General features: G+C 37.0%; 2 protein-coding genes across 5 annotated transcripts; both read right to left on the bottom strand.

The window, feature by feature from the left end:
• Positions 1–713: 713 nt before the first annotated feature.
• Positions 714–17,715, bottom strand: katnb1 (katanin p80 (WD repeat containing) subunit B 1). 4 transcript variants are annotated; one of them, XM_084404383.1, is made up of 19 exons: positions 17,557–17,715; positions 15,295–15,430; positions 15,051–15,181; positions 14,854–14,971; positions 13,832–13,932; positions 13,131–13,172; positions 10,320–10,403; positions 10,099–10,214; positions 9,871–9,942; positions 9,624–9,774; positions 9,167–9,351; positions 7,798–7,949; positions 7,526–7,644; positions 7,219–7,437; positions 5,954–6,103; positions 5,667–5,743; positions 5,490–5,564; positions 2,092–2,208; positions 714–1,646 (listed from the first exon to the last, which is right to left on the bottom strand). In XM_084404383.1, exons 2-19 carry the CDS (start codon positions 15,332–15,334, stop codon positions 1,511–1,513), a joined length of 2,085 nt encoding a protein of 694 aa, XP_084260509.1. In that variant the 5' UTR covers positions 15,335–15,430; positions 17,557–17,715; the 3' UTR covers positions 714–1,510. The 4 variants fall into 4 exon arrangements, with proteins under 4 accessions (XP_084260509.1, XP_084260511.1, XP_084260510.1 ...); XM_084404385.1 differs by having other exon boundaries at positions 17,366–17,563; XM_084404384.1 differs by having other exon boundaries at positions 17,360–17,563.
• Positions 17,716–18,323: 608 nt separating this feature from the next.
• On the bottom strand, positions 18,324–21,108 carry tmem208 (transmembrane protein 208). The gene is made up of 6 exons (XM_084404480.1): positions 20,853–21,108; positions 20,605–20,700; positions 20,424–20,483; positions 19,644–19,780; positions 19,439–19,523; positions 18,324–19,344 (listed from the first exon to the last, which is right to left on the bottom strand). Exons 1-6 carry the CDS (start codon positions 20,856–20,858, stop codon positions 19,201–19,203), a joined length of 528 nt encoding a protein of 175 aa, XP_084260606.1. The 5' UTR covers positions 20,859–21,108; the 3' UTR covers positions 18,324–19,200.
• Between the last annotated feature and the right edge of the window lie 706 nt (positions 21,109–21,814).

A 21,814-nucleotide genomic window follows, 5' to 3' on the forward strand; every position in this document is an offset into this window, starting at 1 on the left:
TGTGGTATATTTTTCTACCCATGTCTGTATTACAAAGCTTATGTGTAATGGCCATAAAAGGTGTAAAAAAAACAAAACAAAAAAAAAGAAATTACATGAACGACTATCTGCACTAAAGCATCGTCCTCGCATTTTTATTATGAAGCTCAAATTATTTATTTTCCTCTGTTGCCCAAGCAAAAGTCTCTGCACATTAAGCATTCATAACAGAACACGATTTTAGATGAATATGACCCTGAATAATGTACAAGCACCTATGCTCTTCATTTCACCCTTACCATAAAGTTATTTGGAAGGCTGTTAGGACTTGTGTAACTCCAGAGTCTTTAGTAAGCCTCACAACATGTTGAGATGCATTTTACATTTGTTTTCCTTCTTGAGATGAATAGGACTGTTTCTGCAGACTTTTTTTAAACCCTAACATCAGTACCATATGCTGCAAACACTAGTATCATACCACACAGATGATCTGATTATATGCAGCATTAGTATCTGTTCACATTTACACAGCTTAATGTTTTAACCTCTTATTAAATAGTACAACTTGGATTGAAAACATTACAACTGATTTGTTTGCTCAGTCTGTGTTCGGTTTTAAAAGCTTGACCTTAAATATCTGTAGTCATCAAAAAACTTTTAAGACCGTACTTGCGGTTCACAGTGGCATATAAGGGATTTAAAATGGCGTTTAAAAATACATTGACACATTTGGGTCTCAAAAAAAAAAATTTTTTTTTTATTTATTACATTGTCATTATGTGTCATTATGGAAACATCTTGTTGCAATGTTCCATCACATACATTAGACAGTATTTTTGTCTGGATTCATTCCCTTAAAGTCACATTGACAAAACTTTCACGGGATTAGGTCATAGTGTACTAGTGTCAGTCCATGTAGCACTGCTTACTCAGAAGTCACTTACCAAGAAGCTTTCTGTTGGTCAACGGGACGAATTTGCATGAGCAACTTGAACAAACTAAAATCAGACTGGGACACGTTCGTCCACACGCAGAACTCCAGATTGCACAGATTCCTATTGGAATAACTGGATTTTTCCCAAATAAAATATAAATGCGTCTGCACTTTTACATTATATATTATTTTTTTAGTTACAAGTGATTCACTTTCAAAGTAAATCTATGAATGAAAAAGCGATTACAAACACTGGAATAAAGCATACTTAAGCACCCAAAAAAATTTGCCCAAACACCACTTCATATTTTGGGGGAATCTCTCTCATATGAAAGTTCATCTTTATTATTGACAGTGCTTAGAAAAACAACTTGTGCATAAAAAAGGTTTATGCACAAGGAAAATAACCATCAAAAGCCTATATAAATACTTCTCCAAAGTGTGCTTATGAACACACACACACACACACGTGTAAGTGTATCGCTCAGTCATCGAGCTCAGTGCTTTGCCCATTGTTGACTCTTTCTGACTGAGCTTTGTGTTCGGAGATTGATGAGTGTTTCTCTGTGTGTGTGTGTGTGTGTGTATGCGTGTGTGTCAGTAGTCCAAAGGGGCCATAAGTAGTTGTAGCTCTTTGAAAGTGCTGCCATGACGACCAACCTGCTCGGCCCGGTTCTTCACTACATTACTGAGGTTCTTCAACTGCTTATAGCAAGCTTTACATTTCCGATGCCTGAAAAACAAAAACATCCGTTTAACAGACTGCAGGGCTTCAGACTAATAGTTAACCATATGGAAGCTACTGACTCATTAAAGGCAACATTTACAAATAAAATAAGTGTTTGGTTGAACTGTTGGTCATGTTTGAGTAAATTGAGGATCATCAGCAGATCAGCCAGCACTGCGAATGTTTAATTAAACTTTAGTGTGTGTGTTAAAGTTCTTTTGCTGAGCACAGATTGTAAATTCCAATAGATTCTGAGTTGTCATCATGCATTAAGAACTTATTTATATGGGGGGAAAAATATTGTAGAGGCATCATTTCAGTCTTGTGCCCTGGACAGTTAAGAATCCAATAAAATCAAACCAACACTACAGAAAAAGGTTTAAATCAATAACAGTGTATAATTTTTAGACAGACACTTAAGGTAAATCACAAGTGTTTGTTAGGTACTAACCTCTCCTCTCGAGTAATGTCCACCCCTACAGACGGAGGAGCAGTCAGCGTGTCTGAGATTAAAGGCCAAAAACGCTTCAGTATCAGCTTCAAAGACATACAACCAGTCTGGACATAACTGTTGAAGGAAAAGGGAGCATGTGTTACTTGATCGCTGTGTCTGTACATGGCTATGACCAGTAAATGTAAATTATTATTATTATTATTATTAAATAATATAATAGATAATACACATACACTATTGCCACTAACAATAATAATAATACAAACAAATATTCGATAAGGAGGTGAAGTGGTAGGCGGAGTTTCCTTTGCAGCGCTGTGTACGCAGCAGTTCGCCACGAGTCTTCAACTACAGGAGCAGCCAGCAGGTAACGTTAAGCTAATATGGACAAGTTACATTTATCCTACCATACTACTGTAAAAGTTGCGTCAGCATGCGAGTTATGCTTAACTAAAATAAAAGTATAACTCGATTTCAGCTGCATTCCGAGTCTAACAACGTCATTCGTTTTTATCCAAGGCAAGTGTTATTAGCTTGGGGAAATACATTGAAATTAAATCTTAAGTCCATGTCCAACCTCTAAATTGTAAGGATTTATATATTTGATTTCATAGTAACACTTTACAATAAGGTTCATTTGTTTATTATTCATGTGTATTAACTAACATTTGTTAATGCATTTGTTAATAATAATACACCTAATTGTTTGTTCATGTCACAGCATTAACTAATGTTAACAAATACAACTTTTGTTTTTAATAATGTTTTAGTAAATGCTGAAATTAATATTAACGAAGATTAATAAATGCTGTAGAACTGCAGTTCATTATTAGGTCATGTTAACAAATTTAACTAATGAAACCTTATTGTAAAAGTGTTACTGATTTCATGACAGCTAACACTTTAATGCATAAAATTTCGAACATCAACTAAATTAAACATGAATTCCTCATAGTTACCTTCTTGATTCTCACTGTTTTGTTTGGTAAAGTAAATAATATTTAGTAATATTATCATCATTTCCCTATCTTTGTTTGATGTGTTATGCATTCTAATTGTATCAACGTCTTTTCAAGGAAATAAAGGATAAAAAAAAACAAAAAAACAAGGAACTCTTCTTTTTTTTTGGTGCCCTTTTTGGTCCTTCCCCCCCGAGGAGGTCTGTGCACGCTACTGGCTATGACTAGTAAATGGCCGCCTCAAAAACTTGTAAACTGGCTCGCTGTTTACTGCCTTATGTGCTGCTGCCCAAGCAATCAAAATTAATCCTCTTAAGCAACTGATTTGAAATGCTCTTCATAAGCAGGAAATTCATTAACAGCCACTCAAGCACTCCTCATGAGCTGCACGAGAGACGTAACGTTACGCTCACTTGATTATGATGTTAACGAAGCATTTAAAAAAAGGGGGGAAAAAGTAAATAAATCCAATATATTTTACCCTTGTGTCATGGAACAATTTCCATTTAATGCATTACTATAATTTTTTTTATTAAACATCAGTAGTAATACTCTATTATTATTATTATTATTATTATAATATTATAATAATAATAATAACAATTATTATTAGTTTAATTATAATTAAACTTCTGATTTATTAATCAATTTAACCATAATAATATTTAAAAATATATATACAAACAAGTTTATTAAACAAGGTACTACTACTAAGTATAGTTTAACAACAACAGTTAAAAAAAAAAAAGGTTAATATAATTGTTTCAAATATTAATTATGGTTTAACAAAACAATAATATTTCATAAATTTGTTTAATAATTATTATTCCGGTCCGGCCTCTATATTTCCTTCTCAGTGGAGGTCCGGACAATAGTTATTTGGAACAGTTTCCAATTTCCATCAGGGCAGCCGTAGTATTTTGTAAAAGAAAATTATCCTAAACCCAAAACAGTCAAAGATGATCATTTTTTCCAACTGGATATGAATATGAAAAGATTAGACCAGATGTTTTATCAGGCTTTTTTTATTTTTATTATGTATTTTACAATTATTCGAGTACTTGATTAAAAAAAAAAAAAATCCTCGATTGCAATTTGTCCGTGTCGATTAACCAGCAAAACACCGGAAGTGGCGTATTCCACGGAGCGTTTTCAAAGGCTGCACGAATCAATATATAAAAACCATTTAAAAATCTAAATATAGAAAAGTGCTATTGTCACATATTGAAAGAAAAATCACAATGGCTGCGATTCAGTTAAATAAATATATGCGCTACAGGTTTCAGGGTGAAGCACAAGGCTTTATTTATCATGTAGCATTTACATTACTTACTGTAGCATTTCTATAGTAAAGTGGCCGAATATTAAAGATTAATTGAACATTTAAATTTAATATTGTTTGGCAAATATTAAACAAGTATTTGATCATGCAGTAAAGCATAACGACAACAATCAACAGCAAGTTGATTATGTTTCTATTATGTATATTACATTATATATAGTATATTACATGTATTTTAACAGTGTTGTTCAATAAAACCATATGATAACTTGCTTTTGATACTTTATCTGAATCAGTTATTATATCTATGTATTTTAAGTTATTTTAATGGTTATTAGCCACGTTTCCATTAACCTTCAAGTTGCGCAAATTGAAATTGAAAATACGCCCAATAGAAACACATAATTTTTGCAAAAACTCCCTTATATCCCAAAAAAGCTTATGCTCGCATGAGGTGGTTTTTCAGGCAATTTGAAAAAGGAACATTTTGCACAACTGCAATGGAAAGGTTTTTTTCGCATTTACAGGTCACCTGGCGTACGCAAAAGTCGATCATTCTTTAAAGAAGACGTGGTATGTTTGGACAGAAGACAAGACATAGCCTAGTTCTTCATTTAACTCGTAAAAGACAAAAGAATTACGGGAATACTGGATTCTAAACAACAAATGCCACAATTTATCAAAACCTTGAAGCAGATATGAGAAACACCTCATACATGGCCACTCCCAAATATAAGGGGCTTTCCTTGCCATTAATGCTTGGATAACACACCTAGGTCTCCTTCGATTAAAAATAATGGCTAGTGCGGTGGCTGGGATATACTTAAACCTACCAACATCCGTTGCCATGATTTTTGTAATGACTTATTGCGAGAGACTTATATTTATTTTTTTGGGGGGGGGGGGGGGGGGGGGACGCTGTCATTTTTCAAAAAAAAAATTCTTTTTTTTTTTTTAAATCCGACATTTAGAAAATATTGCGCAAATCTGTAATTGAATCACGGCTATTGTTCACTTAGATCTATTTATAATTTTTTTTATCTGATTACCAAAATAATCGTTAGTGACAGCCTTACTGTACATGATCAAAATCTAGGTAGACGGCTCACCAAGTTTTTGCAGCACAGTCAACGGCATAAGCATGAATGAGTCACCTTTCATATTTGCTCTGCAGCAATTCCTCAATCTGTGGCAAGATGGATGTACAGAGGTCCAATTTCCACAGTGATCTGAAAGATAATTATAACTGCACTTTTTAGTGAATTCAGCTAAAACGAAGCCAGTTGGGACAGAAGCATTCATTGAGACTGAAAATGTACATGGATGCTTACGGTTTGAGGTTGATTATGTTAAGGATGTCCACCACAATAGACAGATCATTCATAGACACAGCTGAATCCAGGGAAGTCTGGGCAACACGAAGGGAAATGCAAACACTGCTTTTAGAGTACCGCTGCTTTCAATAATAGCCCTATACAGCATTTACTAGATTACATTAGAAATACATTTTCGATGTGTAGCAGTAAATGTATCCATCAGCCAGTAACAGATCTCTCATTACAATCGGTCAGTCCCACAATTTATCAAAGCTCATCAGCTTGAGTGCTGTTGCACTTACCTTAACATCACCACTGGCCCAGACAGAGCGTACTGTGTCCAGGTTTTTATATCGACTGGTCAGCATTACGCACATGGTGTCATGCCCTTTCCTGATCTGTGCCAACGCCTCTTCATCTCCCATCACGCTGGCTTTAGCGTTTCGTGCATGCTATAAAAACAGAGAAATAACTCAACAGAATCATTCCGTATTTTACATTCTGGTACAAAAGCTGTGACTGTGGCAGTACACTTTCAAAAAAAGATATTAATGTGTACCATTTTAAGTGCCCTTATTATGCTATTTTAAGGTTCCTAATTTTGTTTTGGAGGTCTCCTACAAAAGGTTTACATGCATCCAAGGTCAAAAAACACTTTAATTTTCTCATAATATACTTTGCAGCATCACCTCTTTTCTCAGTGTCTGAAACGACTCGATCAAACGTCTCTCTAAACCCCTCCTTTCCGAGAGCCTACTCTGCTCTGATTGGTCAGATGGTCCAGTCTTTTGTGATTGGTCTACCGCTTACAGCGTATCAGAAACAAAACGCTCATTACCATATCTGAATTTCAGGTCTGAAGGCTTCCTCAACACTTGTACACAGTGATACAAATAGTAATGAAGTCATCTGTATTACTACATAAGTCCTCATCCATTGGAAGTGCATGCAAAGTGGAATTGCGCTTGCAGCGTCTTCTCGACATGTCAACAAGAACCAAACTCTTCGAGGCCTTCGATATTATGCAAATCTGTTACAAACCTATATAGGTTTATGCAGGATGTAAGACTGGAATTACTGAAGAATCGTTTCAGTCAGTTCAGAATCGGTTCTTCCTTTTGGGAGACAAAAATCTCCATTTATTGTGAATTTTGGTCTTTGAAACTTAGCAGACCTTTAACATTCAAACACTACATGAAAAGAAATATCGAACAGTTTAAAAGGGTATCACCCTGGCGACATCTGTTGTACCATTTTGTTTCGGTGAGTGTAGCAGTCTCTGGCTATAATAACAAATGTCTTTGTTCTTCAGTATTTTGCAAGAGGTGAATTAGTAGTGATGAAGTATTTTGCTATCATTATCAACAAAGCAACTCATGGATCCATTTAGGGGTTATGAACATTGCCATAGAAACAGAAAGTTATCACAAGAACGGCTCCGGCAGCTCCAAGAAACCCCATCTAATAATTACAGCAATTCTGACACGACATGAACGCAGCATAAAAGTGAATCATCTTAAGGAAACAATAGTGCTAGACAGTAATGTTAAACATCCATTGAACTCACAGAAAGGAAGTCCCCTACATAGAGGCCAATTGGCTCGTTGCGTGTTGAGAGAATGATTCCTGTAGAGGGTTTAGGTTTGGTGGTAGTAACCACAGGACGAGAGGGAGAGGTCACTGATGTGGTCACCACAGCAACTGGACGGGGAGCAGCAGCGATCACAGTTGGTTCCACTCTTTGTACTGGAGTAGAGGAGATAATAGGACCTTTCAACTGTCCTGCCTGAAAATACACAAACATTCATTATACACAAGTCACAGCCTACACTTACTACTTTATCAAAAGACACTTAAGAAGTGGAAAAACCGACCCTGTCTATTACTGGAGTCACAATCTTAACTGCTGGGCCGGGTTTCTCTAGCACACTCTCTGAGAAAGAGTGCTCTAGGGGTGCTGGGAAAGGTTCGGTACTTTTAGGTGGCGTTCGTGCTGCATGAACAGGATGGAAAAAGGGGAAAGGAATGACCCAGAAACAAAAGAGAAAATATGAAATGTTCATGAGAAAGATTATATACCATGGCACATGTGAAGCAGCATGTGTGAACATAATTGCGCAACTTAAACTGCGCAACTAAAACTCACAGATGACACTGCGGGGCTGAAAGATCTCTTTAAAATCTTCAGGGTTGGTGATTTCTGCACTGCTTTCTTTGTCTTCTTTCTCATCCTCACTGCTAGGACTTCTCCTCTCTCCTTCTGGACTCCGGCGATCGGCCTCTGAACTCTGCTTCATCCTACACAAGCACACAAGATCAGCATGTTTAAATGCATATAAAAACATCTATATCAGACAAAATCCTTGCATAAGCTGGTTTTTGACCTGGCATCATATGTTGTAAAGATACACTACTGTTTCATATGTTTTGGGGTGGGTAAGTTATGCCAGTGTAATGTATCCCAGCTCTGCTCCTGGAGGCACACCAACAGTACACATTTTGGGCATCTCCCTTATCTGACCCATCATTTTCTGTTCTTGGAATCTCTACTAAAGAGCTGATGAGTGGATGCAGGTGTGTTTGATTAGGAGGAGTTCAAAAACGTGTCCCACGATTGGGAAAAACTGGCTGAATCCAAAATCGCCCCCTTTACCCTCAAATAGGGCAATATTTGAGTGGACAGCCATTTGTAGTGGTGTCCGAAACCATAGTGGATGTTATTGAGTGCACTTATTCAATCCCACATTACACCACAATAACAAGTGAACAACCGACGTACGCTCAACAAGTGAGCAAATTCGGACAACCGTTTTCATTCACTCCTTTAAGTGAACAGTATTAGTGCACTAATGTAGGGAATAGTGAATGAGGGTTTAGGGGGCGATTTCGGATTCAGCCTATGTCTTAGGCTGCATTTATTTGATCAAAAACACAGTAAAACTACAAGTAATACTGTGAAATTTTACTATAATTTAACATAACTTTCCTATTTAAATACATCTTTAAAAAAGTTAATTTATTCCTATGATGGAAAAGCTGAATTTTCAGCAGTCATTACTCCAGTCTTCAGGATCACATGATCTTTAATAAAAAAAAAAAATAAAAAAAAAAACTTTCTGACCCCAAACTTTTTAATGGTAGTGTCTGAAAGGTCAGTACAACATTGATCCGCCAATTACAAACATGTTTAATAACTGAAGAACAAAAGCTTTGTCATAATTTTGTGCTCCAGGTACAACCATTGACTCATCCCTCAGTTTTATTTTAGAAAAACACTGCAATTTTACAGTTAATTAGAAGGCAATTAGAAGTGGAAATACACAGGGCCAGAAGGTAAATATTAAAATGCAAACCATTTCGATTTTTAATGCTTTAATCCAAGGCAACTACATTCGAGGTGTGCATTTTATAAGCTCATGCATTCCCTGATGTTCTTTTCTAGAAGTGACATGCTAAGTTCTACACGAGCACATGCGGTGTACGTGCGTGAGACAAAGACAGAAAGAGAATCTTACTCCTGTCCCGTGCAGGAAGTAGAGGGCCGCTCGTAATTCCGCCGTAGTGTTGTTCCCAGTGCAGACGTGGGAGCTGGGATCGGCTTGTCCTGAATCAACCCTTGGATCACAGATCCGGACTTCTTCACTCGGTTGAGATCCACAACATACCAGCTCACATTAGTTTGATTGTAGGACACCGCAATCTATTCAAGAGACAGGTGAAAATTGTTAGAAGACAAAGACGGAAACTGTTAAAATGCCTTATGTTCTCACTCAGTAAGTGTTTCTGGTCAGATGGCCCCTGTGCATGTCTTCAGAGTTCAGAGTGGAAGTGGTCACTACAGGACCTCTCCCACCAAACAGGTTTGTTTAATCATCCCAGAAAGCAAGAGGAATGCTAGTTCACCCAATAGCACTGCACCAACTGATTTATGCATGTAGAAAGAAAAAGAAAGATTGTGTATGAAGTACAAACCATTTGGTTGTTGCTGATGGCCAGGTCAGACACTTTGCCCCAGCCTACATGCACTACATCAAAGCAGCGATCAGGCTCCCAGCCGTACACTCGTAGCGTGTTCTCTGAGCCACTGTACAAGCAGTTACCATCAGGATTAAACAATATACTTCTGCAAAAAAAACAAAAACAAAAAAAAGGCAGAGAATTCAGCTAAGGGTCAAACAGAGAAAAACAAACACATCCAGACTGGAAAACTGATAAGAACCTCACAACTCCCGTCTCGCCTTCTGACGAGCCAATCATGTTGAATTTCTCCAGGTCCCACAGCTTAACAGTCCTGCAGCAAATATACAAAGAATAGATGGTGCCAGAGTTAACAAACCTGGGCCAAAGCAGCACCGAACACATTCAATTCAAGCCGCATTATGTATAGACAGACACCAACCCTTCATTCACTCACACACACACACACACACACAAAAACACTCAGTACCGATCTGCACTCCCAGAGGCGAGCAGGTACTCATTGGGGTGGAACTGCACAACATTGACTGCTGATGTGTGTGATGTGAATTCAGTGATCATCTTGCCTGCTATGAGATCCCACAGCTAGATAAAGAGCAGAATGAGAGTACACATTAAAAACTAAATTTCCACCATTTACCTACAAGGCAACACAATTTCTGCAAGTGAGAAGTACAGGATAGCTCTTACCTTTACTGTGCTGTCATCACTGGCTGAAGCAAGCCATTTCCCATCAGGACTGAAGGCTAGACAGCGCACAGCCTGAGTGTGATCCTGAAATAAAACACACACTCATTTTAACCACACAAATGAGTCCACCATATCACATTCATTGAGATCTTGTGCACTAGTGATGCGCAGATCACCGTTATATCCGCAAGTAATAATAAAAAAATAAATAAATCCTAATAATTGCGGGTTGGATGAGATCAATTATAATGTGTTGATTTTAATAAAGACACAGAACTCTCATTTCACGATAAAACCGCACGCCACTCTTTTACTTCATTTTCAACGACAACATATCTCTCTTCAGGGAAAACCAATCAAGGAAAACATGCTTAGAGCACCTCCTGTTGGTCATATAAAACACAAAAGGAAAAAAACCTAGACAAGATTTAGCTTAATAACTTAGATTTAACTAAAAATATACAAAAGCTTAACAAATTATTCTGATAAGAGTGTTTTCCAACATGATGAAAATATTAACACGTTTCAAGCTTAATTTTTCATTAGACACTAATTTGCAGACTCTATGCTACGCAGTTGTGGGGTCCAAGTTTGTTTAAACATCAATGGAGGCTAAACTGTTAAGACAATTTCAAAAAGGAGAATAAAAAACAAAACAAAAGGAATGAAATAAAAGTACCATGTGGGAGCATTTTAGTGAAGTAGTTGAAGGGATAGTTCACCCATAAATTTTTATTCTGTCATCATTTACTTACCCACATGTTGTTCCAAACCTGTATGAGTTTTTCCTTTCTTCTGTTGAACACAAAAGATGATATTTTGAAGAATGTTAGTAACAAGACAGTTGTTGGTACCCAGTGATTTCATAGTAGGAAAAAAGATATACTATGGAAGTCAATGGGGTCCAAAAACTGTCTGGTAACCAACATTCTTCAAAATATCTTCTTTTGAGTTCAAAAGAAGAAAGAAACTCAAACAGGTTTGGAACAACATGAGGCCAAGCAAATTTTTGGGTGAACTTTCCCTTTAACCAGGACCAGTCAAGTGCTGGGTATATGATATGTAACGGCAGTGAAGCACTGTATAAGCCAGCCTGGCTCTGCCCTCCTACTTCCGCTCAATTTAAATTTTCCTTCAGTACTCCGTCTGGGTTTGCGGTATATTCTTGGGTTTTCTCTGGCGGTCCAATCAGCCAAAAGAGGGAGTGGCTGAGAACGATGACGTTGATGTCGTGCGCTAGTTTGAGTTGTAGGGTTACGTCACGACCAAACGTTAGCGATTGGTTACGGGAGATCCAGAGTGGCTCTGGGCAGATCCAATAGTTTTAAACTTCAGAGTACCCGCCTTCAAGGAAGTTAACGCTTGTCAATGGAGAGTGGCCAGACTCTCTGTACAAATGAAATGTACGAGAGTCTGGTAGGACCAGGCTAGCACTGTATATGACAAACTAATAAACGCCTATATTCAGCCTTAGTTTGGGATTGAACACATTTAATTTCTTGTGTGTGTGTGTGTTCGGGAAGTTGCAGTGACACAAACTGTGACATTCCACATTAAGTTTGAAGAGAGTAAAGCCTGAATAAAGACTATTAAGGAAATGCAATTTTGCAGTAGAAGAACTTTTATTTGAAATAAATTTTCATTTAAAAGCAGCATACTTCAGTGTAATATGATACCATATCGTGCGTAACAGAATTAGAAAAATTGTATTGTGATGATCGGGTGCGGATATCTAAATCAGAGAAAATCATAGGTTTGGGTTCTATCCAGACTGGACTACTGTAATGCTCTCCTGGCTGGTTTTTCAGCTTGCACTGTCAAACCTCTGCAACTGATCCAGAACGCTGCAGCTAGAGTGGTCTTTAATGAGCCGAAGAGAGCACGTCATTCCGCTCCTCACTAAACTGCAATGGTTGCCAGTTGCCACCCGCATCAAATTCAAGTCACTGACGTTTGCCTACAGAACAACCACTGGCTCTGCTCCCTTTTACCTAAACTCTTCACTTCAGACCTACGTGCCATCCAGAAACTTGCGCTCTGCAAGTGAACGTAGTTTTGTGGTGCCCTCTCAAAGAGGCACAAGATCTCTTTCTCGGACCTTTACTTTGACTGTTCCCTGCTGGTGGAATGATCTGCCTAACTCAACCAGAGCTGCTGAGTCCGTAGCCATTTTCAAGAAACGGCTGAAGACACATCTTTTTCGCCAGCACTTGATCCATTAATTACTAACACTTTCTCTTCTATTTTATATCCATTTATAAAAATAAATAAAAAGTACTGCGTTAGATTAAACTGGGAAGGGTCATAGCACTTGCATATTGTTGTCCTATTGTTAGTTTAACTGCTTCTATTGTTCTCATTTGTCAGTCGCTTTGGATAAAAGCATCTGCTAAATGAACAAATTTAAAATGTAAATGGATGATTCATTTTTAACAGGGGATTCGGGTGACGTTAGAGCTGATCTGCGCATCTCTATTCTGCACAATGTGTACCAGATAGAGACTTTACAAACTAAAGTGCTTTAAAAGACATTAAACTCAAAACATCCTGCTAAATGCCATTATACAAAATTAATATCCAGTGATTTAAAAAAAAAAATTTTTTTTTTTAAATGGATAAACCAACGGCTGAATCTTACAACATGAGACTAAAAATACACCATTTCACAAAACAATAGGGTAAGATAGATTGAGAGCGCCTCATTAATCCACAGTTTAATCATGTACTCAGACACAACTGAGTGTTAAGGGTGATTAGCCTGGCTTCTGACTGTACAGACACACACACACGCTACTATAGTCTAGTACTTACCTTGTATCTGTACACACATCCTTTCCTTCTCACATCCCACAACTAGAAAAGAAATTAGACAAGAAAAATTAAATCTTCAAGATAGACATACAAATCGTATATATGCAAAAAACATTGTCTACAAAGACAGTAGTGTGGGTCTCATTCACCAACTATGCCTAAACAAATGTGTGTGAAATCTGTGTACAAACATTTCCACAAGTTGATTTATCAACTTTCGTACTAAAATGAATTCTAAATACATGAAAAAAACCATAATTTTTTTTTTTTTTTTTTTATGTACGCATTTCATCTTAAATAGCATGTGATTTATGTATAGTTTGCGTTATTGGTTTCGAGGAAGGCACACTTGGATCTTTGCATGCTATGAGGCAAGAGTCCATCTTCTGAGAGCATATGGAGATGGTTTGGGCACGTTTATGGAAACCTTGAGCACATGATGGCCGCTTATTTAGAATACTCAAGAACAAGGTTAACAACAAATTCATATGCATACACAAGTGTTATGAACTAGGCAGACATCTGTCATGAGAAATTATCCTGTGTGAATGAATACAAATATTTAGCACATTTAGTGAATGAGTACCCAGTGTTTGGGATTGACAAGTTCATTCATCAAATCTTCAACATCAGTTTTTTCAAATTCTTTGATTATTCTATAAAACTAGTGAAAACCTTTAAGGCAAAAGCATTTAACTCACCTTAATGCTGCTATCCACAGAACCAGATGCCAGGTATCCTCCCATGGGATGAAAGTCCAGACTGCAGATACTGGCCTTATGCCCCATCAAAGTGCGCAGAACTTACAAAAAACAAACAAAAAACAAGAAAAAAAACAAGAAATCAATTCAGCAGTGGATAACAAATACTCTGAAAAAAGTGTCCATCTCAATAAGTGTTTCTGGTCAGATGGCCCCTGTGCATGTCTTCAGAGTTCAGAGTGGAAGTGGTCACTACAGGACCTCTCCCACCAAACAGGTTCATTTAATCATCCCAGAAAGCACAAGGAATGCTAGTTTTCTACATCATCCATCTCTACATCAAATATTGGCTATCAATGTGCAGAACATCAATTCAAAAGTAAGCAGGCACATTTTTAACCATGACTTGTCAATTAAGATCGACTAAGTGAATCTCATAAAACCTGTCAAGAAATTCATCATATTTCATCCTACAGTCCTAAAGAAAAGGCAGTTTTCTTAGTTTATGAAAATTTAAAATGTATTTTTTTCTTTTTTTATCAGTATGGTATTGAGGGTTTGTTTTTTTCACATTGTGGTAATGAGCTAAAATTTGCCTTTAATATATAAATTCTAACTTCGGACCTCCCTTTAATTAAGTGTCTTTAACTATCATGTACTAACATTTAACTTAATCATTTAATACAACACTACTGATTACGTACATGTTTTTACACAATACTTACACCTATTCTTAAACCAAACCTTATCACAAAACCTGTCCTCAACCATAACCACTTCCCATCTCAATACCAGCAAACATCATGAACTGCGTAAGTACACTGTACCTAACAATTAATTTTGACTAATACATAGGATCCCACTTTAAATTTGGTGTCCTGAACTACTATTTTTCTTTCTCTTGACTTTGGTGATCAACTTAACCGGGACATTTTCTTTACAGGTTTCAAGAGAATCGCTAGGTTTCTTATTTTAGGTTTTATGTTAACCAAAGTGCATAAGGTGCAGCACAAACCACTCACTTTTAGCAGCCTCCAAATCCCAAAGTCGGAGAGAGCCGGATTGGGAACCAGCTACCACACGCTCTTCAGAACTGTTGAACTGGATACACTCCACGGGGCTGGTGTGGCCCGTCAGACTCTGCAGAACAGATAAAACACTTCATTATATAGTCATGAGACTCTTATTTCTCGCAAAAACACATAACACAGGGTTATACCATAATGCAGCTCGGTTTGTTGACAGCCCAGATATTGACTCTGCAGTCTTCGCTGCCAGTGGCCAGTAGACGACCCGATGATTTCCCCAACACCAGTGAAGACACATTGCTGGAGTGAGCCACAATCTCCTCTGAACAATACATATGACAAAACAAAAGCCAGTCACTTCTCCCACAACTTTAAACAGAGATCTTGACTACTTAAAACATTCTGCAGTGTCATGACCAGGATCTCTGTACTCACGCAGTTTCCATGCTGTTATCGTGGTGTTGGTGAGAGCCATCGTGATGATTGTGCGACTGAGTCAACTCACTCTGCTCATTTCACCAACACATAAATGTTAGGGATTCGACGATATTAATTTAACTTCTCTGTCCATCTGTCGAATTGAAAAAGTTAATATAAGTACAGAGTCAGACAAACAGAAGAGTAAATATGATGAACATTAAGACTACTCTCTAAATAACGGCAGGACAAACAACTATGACAAAAGGTGACCATTCAATAATTTTTTGCATTTCATAATCTCTCACATTCTGTTAATGAATGGTCTATATCAGGGGTGCCCAACCCTGCTCCTGCCGATCGACTGTCCTGCACAGTTCATCTCCAACCCTAATCAAACACACCTGCCTTTAATTTTCAAGTGATCCTGAAGACCTTAATTGGTTGCTTCAGGTGTGTTTGATTAGGGTTGGAGATAAACTGTGCAGGACAGTCGATTGGCAGGAGCAGGGTTGGGCACCCCTGGTCTATATCTTAAAGGGATACTCCACTTTAAAATGAAAATTCTGTCATCATATACTACTCACCCTCATGTTGTTTCAATCCTTTATGAATTTCTATCTTCTGCTGAACAGAAAGGAAGATATTTAGAAGAATATCAGTAACCAGACAGTTTCTGGTCTCATTGACTTCCATAGTATATATTTTTTCCTACTATGGAAGTCAATGAGACCAGAAACTGTCTGGTTACTGACATTCTTCTAAATATCTTCCTTTCTGTTCAGCAGAAGAAAGAAATTCATACAGGTTTGAAACAACATGAGGGTGAGTATATGATGACAGAATTTTCATTTTAAAGTGGAGTATCCCTTTAAAACTTAAATTATAGTTGTATTATGTCCACATTGCCTTTGTTTTAGGAGAAAATTACAGACACTGTACTTCAAAGAGAACAATGTGTGTGAGGGGCTAAACTGAAGAAAAATAATAAATACATGCAGCTTTAAAAAAAAACACTTCACTATTGACTTATGATTGGTTCTTAAAATACAGGTCAAATATCGATACAAATAAAAAATTTAAGTCATTATTTTTATAAAAACCATTCCATAAATGGAAAACTTGCTTTAATTGCATTTGAGATGTTCCTTATAATGTCACAAAACCTGGTTTCAAATACAAAACATTTTTGTTCATTTTGTCTCTGTGAGCTGTGACATAGTATTATGTTTAATACCAAAGTTATTTGTCTCTATTCGTTAACGAGGGACCCTAAGATTGAAAACCATTAGTGTTTTTGCATTTGCTTAAACTTGCTTGATGAAAATTAAAGTTTTAAAGTTTGCTTAAATAACTTTCTCCAGTAGTGGCCTTTTAGAAAAAAATTAAATGTCGTGCTGTGACAGCTAAATTAGCAAATGTTTATATTTATTTTCCTTATGGCAAATTGGCTGCACATGCTGAACACATATCTATATGTTACAATTTAAAGGTAAATGTCCCTTGTTCTTAAGGGGGATATTCCACATTTTACCCGAATCTTGTGAAACCCTTTACCACCAGTTAAAGCAGGTATTCGATGCCAAAAGCAGCAGTTTTATCGTGAGCGTGTATATATTAGTCAAAGTAAAGGCGTAATGAACAAAGAGCAGCCAGGTTCAAGCGTTGATCTTTCTGAACATATCTTGATGAAACCTTACCTTATTAACTTAGTGTAACAAAATATACATAACATTACATAAACATTAGACACACACACACACACACTATACCACTCGCATTAAATCCGAGACTAGTGGTGTCGATTAAATCATCAAAGCATTTCCAGTTTGATTCACTTGGCCACGCGAGCCTGTATCACAGCTAACGTTAGCAGTTCATTTATGAAAATGACCAATGTGCAAGCGATCGATCAACTTTCTGTCTTTGCTTTTTTTCTAACTTTGTTAAAAGACTTACTACCAACTAACATACATAGTTCCAGGTTAAAGTCTTAAACTTGTTGTTCCTGGATAACTTTCAGCTAGCTTCGCAATGTAGCTAACGTTAACGAACTCATCTGAACTGTAAACAAACTACCTACCTTTACCTCATTGTCTTATCTGTTCTGTGCTGCTCTTAAAGTCCAAGAAACGTTGGCATGTATTTATGAGATGAAAGTTGATAACACACTCGACCGACAAACGTCGATTCGACCCAGTTTACACACACATTTTGCTTTTGTCATGGTTTTTCTGATTGGTTTCTAACTAGCAGTAGCTTAGCAACAGTTCCTCTTACCTTCCCTGTTCTGGTGACGGTCAGTCTGGGTTAATTGGGGACTATCATGGCTGCAGTCTGCCGATAGACAGATCAGATCAGCACTAATGAATGAGAAAAAGATTAGTTTAGGACGAGAAAAGATCCGCGTGCGCACATTTTCAGAGTGCGCATGCGCGTTGGAATTGTCTACCTACTATTCAATTCATTTATTTATTTATTTTGACAATACTTGTTAATAAGCACATCATATAATCTGTGTGGAGGTTTTTCAGATGTAAGAAGGGCAAAGCATCTTTACAGAAAATGCATGTCTACATTACAATTTAGAGTGATCTGTTATCAGGGGTGACTATGTCCAAGTTATGTATTTTAGAAATGTACATATTACAGACCATACAGTTAGCTAAAAATGTATTAATTTAAAGCAGAAACAACTACTACAGTTGCTCTCAATCCTGGTTTTACAACAGCCCTCAATTAACACATCTGATTTAATCCAGGTCCTTAGTAGAGACTCCAAGACCCAGCCTGAAGGTCAGACAAGGGAAACATCCAAACTGTGCAACATCAGGGGCTTTTAGGAACAGGATTGAGAACAATTTGCCTAATTCCTGGAGGCCCCTTAACAGTAAACATATCATATATCTATTTTAGGTCTTGGAGTCCACTACTAAAAAAAATGAATGAGTTGAGTCAGGTGTGTTTTACATCTAAAACGTACTGTTGGGAGGGCCTCTGGGAACAGGGTCAGGGGCAGAGTCGTGTTTTTAAAAAGAAAACTCATCACCATTTTATAATAGTTTATTTATAATCATTGGGGATTCATAAATTTCACCTGAAGCAACTTATTTTTACAAGGTTGTCAAGATGCAGTTTGTATGTTCTTTTGCTCATTGCTTCAGTCCATTGAACTGTTAAATTGATGATGGGGGCCAGTCAATACTGTGACATCATGTGTATGTATTATATATTTATATATACACTGACCCATCCAACTTTATACAAACAGTATAATTTAATTTGAACAGTTAAAAATGTGTAACCAGACAGTCTTTTGTTGCCACACAAGGTAAATGTCTTATCTTGCAATCCCTCAAAGCACCACCAGGCTGCACCTGTAACTTCAGCAGAACATCACATCTCAAAGACTTGATCTTTGATACAGAATCAGCACATGATTTTCTAAACAGCCTAAAGAGGGAATTCTAATAGCTGAACTCAAGTGCTGTGAAATTTCATGTGGTTGGCGAGGTTCATACAGCCTCAGGTCTAAATTGCTGAGGGCAATGGGCCGTGTAGCTGCACCTGTTGAGAGGTCCTCATTAACAACTCAAACTAATGATATGAAAGATCACTATGGTAAGCAAAGGCATTCTGTGTGCATTTAACTCACTGCAAAAAAAACAAAAACAAAGGCAGATTTATGACTGTGGTGCACCTGAGCTGGAGATTTTAAGACGGACATTAAGTAAGAAAAAGGATCCAGAGGGCTGAAAAGGACGGAGCAGTTGATGACAAGTGAGGAAAAAAAAAAGTTGACACTTTACAGTGCCTAATCTATTGTCTGGACTAACCTGCCATATCGAATATCTCAGAATAATTTAGATTGCATGTTCTTTGTAATTGTACAATTAATGTAAAAAAAATGTTTTTAAACAGAGTCTAGAATCTCTTCATCTGTCGTCTTTCCTGTCGCCTCTGTTTCTTGTCATTCTTCTCGTTCTCTTCAGGGGCTGCCTGTGCATCGGCAGAAAACCAGGGGCCCAGGAAGTTTGCCCACAATAAATGCAAAGCCCTTGCAGGTGCCTGGTGTAAAGAGAGAGCAAATAATACATTTACAGAAAAACTGGAATAGAGAAACCTCCATGATGTTACAATCAGAGCAATTCCGCAGTCTCACCAAGAGCCAGAAGTACCAGAAGTAGGATGACAGAGTGCTGAGGACCTGAACAATGGCAGTAAGGATAATCACATCCTTCAGGTGTCTGCATGTCAATATAAGAAAAAAAAGTCACTTATGAACATTACCATCAGGAATATTTATCACCAACTGAAAATACACATATAATGGGGATATAAATATACAGACAAAACATCCAACTCACTCCGCCAAGCCCTGTTCCATATTAAGGTCAATCCCTCCATCTAGCAAGCTACCATCTTCAGCAAATGAAGATTTAGCCATTGCTGACATGGATCTGTAGCTGCCAAAGTAGACCGCCACTGCAAACAGTAGCGAGAACTGGTACAAAAGAGACAAAAGAGGGATTCAGCACCAGACTGGAAGAGGAGTTGAGTGAATAAGATTGAACTTTACCAAGAAACTGCCAACAGTTCATTATCTCACAGTTGACTAAAAACCACACATACAGTGATCTAAAGCCTAAGCAAATATAGAGAGATGGATATTATTGTCTACATCAGGGTTTTTCAAACTGGTCCGTGGAAAAGCGTAGAGAAAAGAAGTTTAAACATTGCAAAATAAAGTAAGATTTGAGTAACAGTACAATACTACAGTGAGTATGAAAAAAATAACAATGTAACAAAAACACAAACTAAAATAACAATATTTTACACACAATACTATTTTTTTTTTCTTCAAAGTATAAATTGGGTCTTTATACATCAAAATATATATAGCTGCCTGCCTTATAAATTTTAGGGTGGAGGCTTCTCACATGAGGATGAGAATTTATTATAATTTGGGGGTCCATGGCAACAAAAAGATTGAAAACCACTGGTCTATTTCCAATTGACACGTGTAGATACCATAGACTGTAAAAAAAAAACGAAAAAAAAGTAGATATGCATACAACAATCTGGATTTGCTCATTCACATAACTGAACAAAACCAAACAAAATATGCACATCATACTGCGACTTACCCATGTCCAAAATGTAGATGAGTTGTAAAAGAGCAAGACATTGACTGCTGCATAAATAGCCTGAAAAGAATACAAAACACAAAACAAATGACTGCTTTTAGATAGATAGATAGATAGATAGATAGATAGATAGATAGATAGATAGATAGATAGATAGATAGATAGATAGATAAGGCCTTACGTTTGCTCCCAGGATGATTCTGCAATAGAACTTTAGAGTAGCCTGGTTTTCCTCATAGATTTGTCTTTTGCCTTTGGTTCCAACTTTACCTTTCGGCTAACGAGAAATATATTACTTCACAGGACAGCACTAACACAACACTTAAATCTCGCCAATCATAATTTACAATTATCATATGAATAAATGTATATGACACACAGTTAATTAATCATGTTTCTTTTAAAATTGTTGTTAAGCTTGACTCATACCGGCATCTTCCCTGAGTTCTTCTCGTGTGCCTGTTTGTTTTGTTCACCCGGTGTTTACGCCTTCCCCTTTAGGCATCTAAAAAACTAACGGTTTCTTTTTTTTTTAAGGAATAATCTTCAAAATTAAACTACTAGCAGTACCATATACTGCAAAATAACACATCAGCGTTCGCGAGCGCGTTTCCGGCGCTTGGAAAATGCGTCACAGATGCAATAAACTAGGCTTGACGCCACCTCGTGCTAATTTCATGAACGTACAGGATTACTGCAAAAACTAATTTAAGGCATTCGTTTTAAAATTACTTGCCTGTACTTGTTTTGATGCCTACTGCCATAAAACACCAAAGAAGAAGATAAAAAGATTACTTGTCTGTATGCTAGGTAAAAAAACAACAACATTTGCATTGCACAATTGTCCTAATCCAATAGGTCATTTACAATGTCTAAATGTTGTTTTGAGGAAAGTTGATTTAATGTGTAGCTTAACAATTTTTTTAATCTTTCACAATTAGCTAAAGTGGATTCTTGGATGGAATGGGTGCATATATTTTGAGACAAAAGACTTTATATATGATTTAATCAGTTTTTCAAGTTACTTTCACAAGCTACTAAATTGATGTTTGGGGTAAGAATTCCCCATGCTGGAGGACATAACAGCAATAATTAATAACAATAATAATAATTGTGCATGATGTGCAAACTGGGCCCACATTAACTGCACCAATCACAACTTAGTGGTCAGTACTGATATGCGAAATATGCTTGCTCTGAAAAATTATGTCAGTTCAATTTGTTTGCAGAATACCTGATGTTGTTTTGGGCTAAACATGGGCATAATACCATTGTGATTGAGAATAGGTAACGGTGAGTCACTGGATAAAAATGGAAAGATACAAATAAGCATAATTTCATTTATGGCTACTACAGAAAGACAATCTAGTTTAAGCTCTGTTGTGCATTTC

The sequence above is a fragment of the Rutilus rutilus genome, assembly GCF_951802725.1.
Source record: "Rutilus rutilus genome assembly, chromosome: 3".
Lineage (NCBI taxonomy): Eukaryota > Metazoa > Chordata > Actinopteri > Cypriniformes > Leuciscidae > Rutilus > Rutilus rutilus.